This window comes from Glycine max, chromosome 2 (genome assembly GCF_000004515.6).
Source record: "Glycine max cultivar Williams 82 chromosome 2, Glycine_max_v4.0, whole genome shotgun sequence".
Classification (NCBI taxonomy): Eukaryota; Viridiplantae; Streptophyta; class Magnoliopsida; order Fabales; family Fabaceae; genus Glycine; species Glycine max.
Genome location: NC_016089.4, coordinates 12,298,980 through 12,305,379, shown reverse-complemented (window position 1 = coordinate 12,305,379; position 6,400 = coordinate 12,298,980). Strand labels below are relative to the sequence as shown.

The 6,400-nt window shown below is 35.4% G+C and overlaps 1 protein-coding gene across 1 annotated transcript; it reads right to left on the bottom strand.

Annotated features, from left to right (window-relative positions):
* Nucleotides 1-433: 433 nt before the first annotated feature.
* LOC100776488 (probable indole-3-acetic acid-amido synthetase GH3.1) lies at nt 434-3,149 on the bottom strand. The gene is made up of 3 exons (XM_003518758.5): nt 2,684-3,149; nt 2,370-2,471; nt 434-2,105 (listed from the first exon to the last, which is right to left on the bottom strand). The coding sequence occupies exons 1-3, from the start codon at nt 3,001-3,003 to the stop codon at nt 740-742; spliced, it is 1,788 nt and encodes a 595-aa protein (XP_003518806.1). The 5' UTR covers nt 3,004-3,149; the 3' UTR covers nt 434-739.
* Between the last annotated feature and the right edge of the window lie 3,251 nt (nt 3,150-6,400).

Sequence of the window (6,400 nt, the reverse complement as noted above, 5' to 3'; positions counted from 1 at the left end):
CAATGTAAAAACACTAGTCAGCAAAATATAAGTTTGATCAAGTCAAAACTTACCACAACAAATTTGAAAATAAAACTAGTTTCCTAATAAATAATTTTTTTTTCTTCTTATTTCTCCTTGTTTAGTCCATGTGGGAGTCGCTTTTAAAACTTACCCACAAAATATTCAACAAGTGTATCATTCAGAGTTAAGAAGACTAAAAGTGAACAAAGAAGAACCTGTTTTTTTTTTTTCTCTTAAAATGTATAAAAGGAGGCTAACATTGGAGAGAGAAATAAGAGATAAAGATCCTTTATTACAACACCTCCAACAATAACGTAATAGTAATTTGTTGAAATTTATAATTAATTATGATTTGCCATCTTTCTCTCTCATAGAGATTAAGGAATCTAAATAAATTTAATAATGACATAAATGAATAGAACAATTTTACTTGCCAAAAGAAAATATCCTCTGCTCAATTACATTTCTTCACTTCTACATGGAAAGACCAATACATACAACATATAACTTTGCTAAAAGGAAAAAAAAAAAAAAAGTCACATCTTTTACACAAGTTAATCGAACCGAAATACATAATTAATCCAACCAAGAGACATCCTAATTCAACATCTCCATGTAGACTCACCATGAGTCCTACACACTACCCAAAAAATACAAAACCTTAGCAAAAAAAACAACAAATAAAATCTACATCTACATGTTTGACTCAAGCCCAATAAGCCACATACGAAGAACCTCACCTCCTCCTTTCAGGGGTCCAATGTGGTAATTCCTGGCTAAAATGCACAGACACAACCCTAGAGTCCAATAACTCCATTATGGGTGTGAAATTCACACATCTTGGCACCTTATATTGATTTATGGACGCACCTCTTGAGATTGCATAATCCATAAGCTCCTCAAAGGTCCCATTCCTCACAACACGAATTTCCAATGGGCCAATGGAATGATCAGCAACACGACATTGTCTATACACCGAGTTCAAGCACTCCTCCATCTCCAAACAACACCGATTCAACACCTCGTGACTGGGTGAGTTCGTCGAGTCCTTGGTCAACAATTCCCAATAAATCACGTAGTGACCCGGAATCGTTGTTGTGTCTGCATAACTCGTGTACTCCACAACGCTTGTATTGAACTCTGATAAAAGCTTTGAGGCATTCTCAATCCCCTTTTGCAACTCTGACTCGTCTGTTTTGTCTGAGTCAATGCTCAGCAACACGTTCTTCCTGCGCACGAAGTGGAATTGTGGTGCCGAGTTGTGGAAACCGGTGACTCGGAGGATGTCGCCCACACGGTACCGATAGAGTCCCGCATAGGTTGTGATCACCAGTTCGTATTCCTTCCCCACTTCAACGTCCGCCAACTCCACTAGTTTTGAACTGGTGGAGCCAGGCTTAGGATCGTGGGGAAGGAATTCGAAATATGCCATGTTTGGCATAATGGTGTATGAAACCTCAGAGGGCTTGCACATCGGATTAAGGTTGAGTCCAAAGTAACACTCTGATGAAGCGTACATGGTGCATGCAAGTGGCAACCCTCCTCCGCTGTAGTAGTTAAGAGTGGGAATGTATTGGGCCATGGCACCCGTTACGATGACGTCCAAGTATTTTGTGTTGGGCCAAATCCTTGTGATGATTCCTTCCCAATTGTCCTTGGAACATTGTTGTGTCACAAATTGGGCCAATTCCGGGTCGGATTTTAGCACCTTGTCCATGTAACTCCTAATTGCCGGGTCGGTGATCCGAGAATTTAAGGTTCCGGTTTGGATATCATGGGCAAGTTCGGGCCAATTGAGTTGGAGGAACCGGATTGCACGGAGGAGCCCGGAGGCGAAGACGGCGCCGAGGCGGAGGACATGGTGGCGCTCAATGAGGCCACATAGCATTTGAGTATACATGCTTTGGAATGAGTCCGAGCAAAGAATGGCTTCATTTGGACTTGTGTAAACATTGTACGGGTCATAGGGTCGGGTCTTGAAATGGTCACTTTTGTAGTAGCTTGTGAGAACCGGACGGGCCAGTAACCCACCCGGGGTCCTTGTTTCGGACTTCACGAACAAAAAGTATAGGCCCTTTCCCTTGTCCAAGCCGGGCACATAACTGTTCCATTCAAAAATAATAATAATCACCGTTAGAATAAATAAATGTATTAATTTAATTGACTAAAAACAAACTAAATTCTCAAGTCAATATTTTAATTTTAATTTATGAAAACTATAAATTTATTCTTCCGCAATTGATGGTTTTTTTGCCAGGTAAAGACAAAAAACATTAATTAGACGCAGATGAGAATCGGAAAGCAGAGGAGTATAGTAATAGTATTATTTGTTTTTTTAGGTCAATTATTTAGAGATGGAAACTTACAGGTTCATAACTGGCATGAGGAGGCTGTATAGAAGTTGGCGACGATCCAGCTCTTCCTTGATTGTGGGCATTAGTTTTCTTTCCCCAGCTGAAGTCCCAGAACTGCAGATTCAGATTCCACCAACACAAATCCCAATTTTAGTTCGATGAGTTTATACCAAGAATAATATTTTTAGAGTTATTTTTTGTTTTTATACTTTAACGACGGAAATAGGTCATTAATTTTATTTAACTGAAAAAGTTACTCATGTTGATGTAAATTGATCTCTTTCTGGTATATTTAAATTGAGTATTGTGTTGAAGCAAGTAATTACCTGGTGAGAAACTCGGAGATGGGGTGAGCGGACAGGATGGGGGAGCGGTCGCCATTGGCGATGCGCTGAATCTCCGGCTGGACGTCCTCGTAGGTTATGACGGGAATCTTGGACTTGAAGGCTTGGCGGTCGGCGGCGCCGTCGAGTTCGAAGCGTTTAAGGTACTCTGTCTGGGCGTTGCGTGTGAGAATCTCCTCCAGGACTCTCTCCTGGACGGCGTCGGCGTTGCGAGTCATTTCTTCGATGAACCGCAACGCCTTTGCGTCCTTCTCACAGGCCGGGGGACCCAATGGGGACGAAATCGCAGAGTCCACAGCCATAGCAAGAAACCAATTAATTAATTGAAGAAACGAAAGATTAGAGAATAATAATGGTTTTGAGAAAGTTTTTAGAAGACTGAGTTACTCTTTGTGAAGAAAGCAGATAGAGAAACTCGTGGTGGTTATGGTTATGGTGTAGTGAGAGAACCAGTGCACGTTGCAGAGTTTATATAGAGGAAGAACTAAGGAGGGACCGGGGTGTGTGTGACTACACGCTGCACTGTGCCATGCCATCCAGTGGGACCCACGTGGTGAGAAACAAGATTATTTCTGTACTTTACTATTTTTTTTTTTAAAAAATAATAAAAAGATTATATTATGTACCCTGCTGCCGTGTGCCGTCCATACTAAAACTCTAACATGCAGAAAATGTATTGTTTTTAAGAGAATCCAGGGAGTGGTTTTTAGTTGGGGAAATAAACATATTTATTGTATGGAAATTGAGAAAAAAAAATTAATAAGATTTAGTTTTTAAGTGATTAAAAATATTTAATTTGAGTGATTCAATAATCAATAGTCAGTGTTTTCAGAATATTCTTTTTTTGAATGGACGGTAGTCTAATTTTCTTTCATGAGGTACGATATAGTATTTTTTTTTTAATGGAATGTAATTTGTTGTTTTTTGTCCTTTTTTCTCTAGTCTAGTATACGAACTAAAAATTAAAAGTGGAAGTATGTTACATAAAAAAATATTTTTGTCATTTTTCTCTAGTCATTGTTAAATTAAATGGACGTAGAAAAAGACACGAGAAAGAAACATCAGACTTCGATCAAGACCTTTTGCATATGCTAAGTGCCCTAATTTAATGCCTATTGCAAAGTCATTTTTGTCTACCTTCAAAAAATTATTGCACGAAAAAGTTTTCTTCTAGCATTAAATTTTTGTATAAAGACAATATTCTCAAATTGAATTGTCAATTATATTGAAAATATTAAATATTTATAACAAAATTAAGTAATTAACCATTCACTTTGCATACGAAAACTCAAAGAATTGTGAATAGTGGATTTCCACGACAACTTGGTGACAATACACGAGCGTGGTTTAGGTTCCGCCTTCAAACAAACATTGTTGACTGAAACGAGTAACAAGAAATTTGACGAGTCAGAGTGCACAGTGACACACGCAAGATAAAGCAACACAAACAGCCAAATACAAAAAGTACTTTCCCTTGTAGCGAAATATTCTTTCAATTGCGTAATCCTAGTATATCAATAAATATGAACTCTAACCAACATTTTTTATGATATTTACGAATTTTTTAATTTTTAAATAAAAAACATATAATAATTTGTTAATTGGCAACTAACATCATTAATTAAGCTAATTCTAGTTTTGATAAGTAATTAAGGATTCATATTAAATTTTCATCTTTCAGTGCAATCAATTCGTTACTGTTTAATATTATAAGAAGAAATTTGAAATTTGTATTTGATATTCAATTTATCTTCTTCTTATTAGATCGACTCATCTTGATGTAAAATATGATATTTCTAATTTTGATTTCAAGTTCAAGTTGAGTTTAGATTCTACTAGAAAAAATTATTTAAATTATGATCAATTCTAAATAAAATAGGTAGGTTAAAAGTTTCACATAAAGGACAAAAAATATATTAAAATCACGTATCAACTAAAAATAATATTAAAATAAACTATATAAATAAAAAACAATTATTATTTTACAAATCAATTGTATACCATAAGTTAAATTCAAACTCACCTTATTTTTGACCAATCAACCCTGAAATGTCATCTATAATAGGATTGGAAGTGTTTTTCCAGGTTGAAAATAAAGAACATATATTAAAACATTGTTTAAGAATAAAAAAAGTAGTAAGGAAAAAAAGCTGAAGAGGTGTTGAGAAAAAGGTTGAACAGGGTGGTGTAGGGGAGGGAGGGGACAAAGTGGGGTCCACGTCACGTAGACATAGGCAGAAAAATGGGCAAGGAAATGTGAGTGAGGGACCAGCCATGTCAACGAAGGAAGCAGAGTGGTAGTTTTCGTTTTGGAAGATAATACGCGTCGACCAACCAAGGAACCCATTTCTGGTACCATTGTTGGGCCTCGACAACGATGGCTTGCCGGCGTACAAGCCATTTCGCCAAAAAAAAAAAAAAACAAACAAACAATTTACTATAATTTATTTGCACGTGAGATAAATATGCCTATGTAATTGCGCTTGCTAGTGAAACTAAATTTGACATTTTCAACTAAGTTTATGCATTTGAGTCTATTGATAAAAAAAACTTACTTAAAAGTCCAAGATATCACTAAAGATGGCGAATCATTCAGAGATTAATCATAACTGATAAATAATGTACTTTACACTAATATTATCATTGGTGACATAAAATTACAGTACCTTCTAATTTGGATTAGGACAATTAATTAAAGTACGTTACTGTATTCCAATGACGAGAAATTACAACAAGTGTGCTAATTGTTTTCCGCAAAAGGAACAGGTTTTTTACTTTTATGAGTTTAATTTATATATCCAGTAAGAATTATTAATTAAATAGCTCATAATAATTGGTAATCGGATAATGAGGAAATGAACTTGATGATTATCATGTACGAATGTGGACGGCACATGGTCAAACTGCACATACCGAGGACAAATTCTTTTGCATGCCCTCGAAATGTATGAATGAACTGGACAAGGATAATTAGAGAAATTATTGTTGTTAATTATTAGAATTAATTGTGTTTTTCTTTTTCTTTTTCTTTTCAGTAGATGGATAATTAAGTTTTCAGTTTAAGTCTCAGTTTGTTGTGTCTCTAACAAATATGCTGTTCAAAATGAATGTGTCTTTAAGATTTTTTTATTTTTATTTTCTTTTCATGTTGTTACGTTGTCACTACAAAATGCTAATTAATGTAATGCTACGAATGATACTGGGTATTATCTATAGCCAAACATAGGACCATAAGTAATTTAAGGAACGATTACAACCGGCCTATCTATTGAAAATGGTAAGGGAACAATTTTCTTTAAAAAAATTAATAACATGATTGCTTTAATATATCTTGTCATGCCAAATTCCTTTCCACTCCAACTGTTTGTGACTTAGTGTTGTTCTTATCATCATCAATATGATTCTGTTTACGTCATAATAATTACATTCTAATTCGGATTAGGACAAAGAGTACAATATTCCAACAGTGTCGAAGAAGTCTTATAAAATTTTAAATAGAACTAGAAAAAGAGCAAATATTTGGTGATCAGATAATGAAATTGATTATTACATGACGAATTAAATGGGGTGTGTTGGCAATGAAATAATGAATGATGTGGACGGCATATGGTCAAACTGAACGTACCAAGAAGAAATTAATTTGCTTTTGAGGTGTATGAATTAGAGGACAAAGATATTTAGAGAAAAGATTATTGCTTT

What these genes read in the sequence shown, in the direction of transcription:
- LOC100776488 (XM_003518758.5), bottom strand. Translation starts at nt 3,003, where the DNA reads ATGGCTGTGGACTCTGCGATTTCGTCCCCATTGGGTCCCCCGGCCTGT. An exon ending in ATCTCCGAGTTTCTCACCAG is followed by an intron (nt 2,472 to 2,683) that starts GTAATTACTTGC and finishes CTGAATCTGCAG; the next exon opens with TTCTGGGACTTCAGCTGGGG. An exon ending in CTCATGCCAGTTATGAACCT is followed by an intron (nt 2,106 to 2,369) that starts GTAAGTTTCCAT and finishes TGAATGGAACAG; the next exon opens with TTATGTGCCCGGCTTGGACA.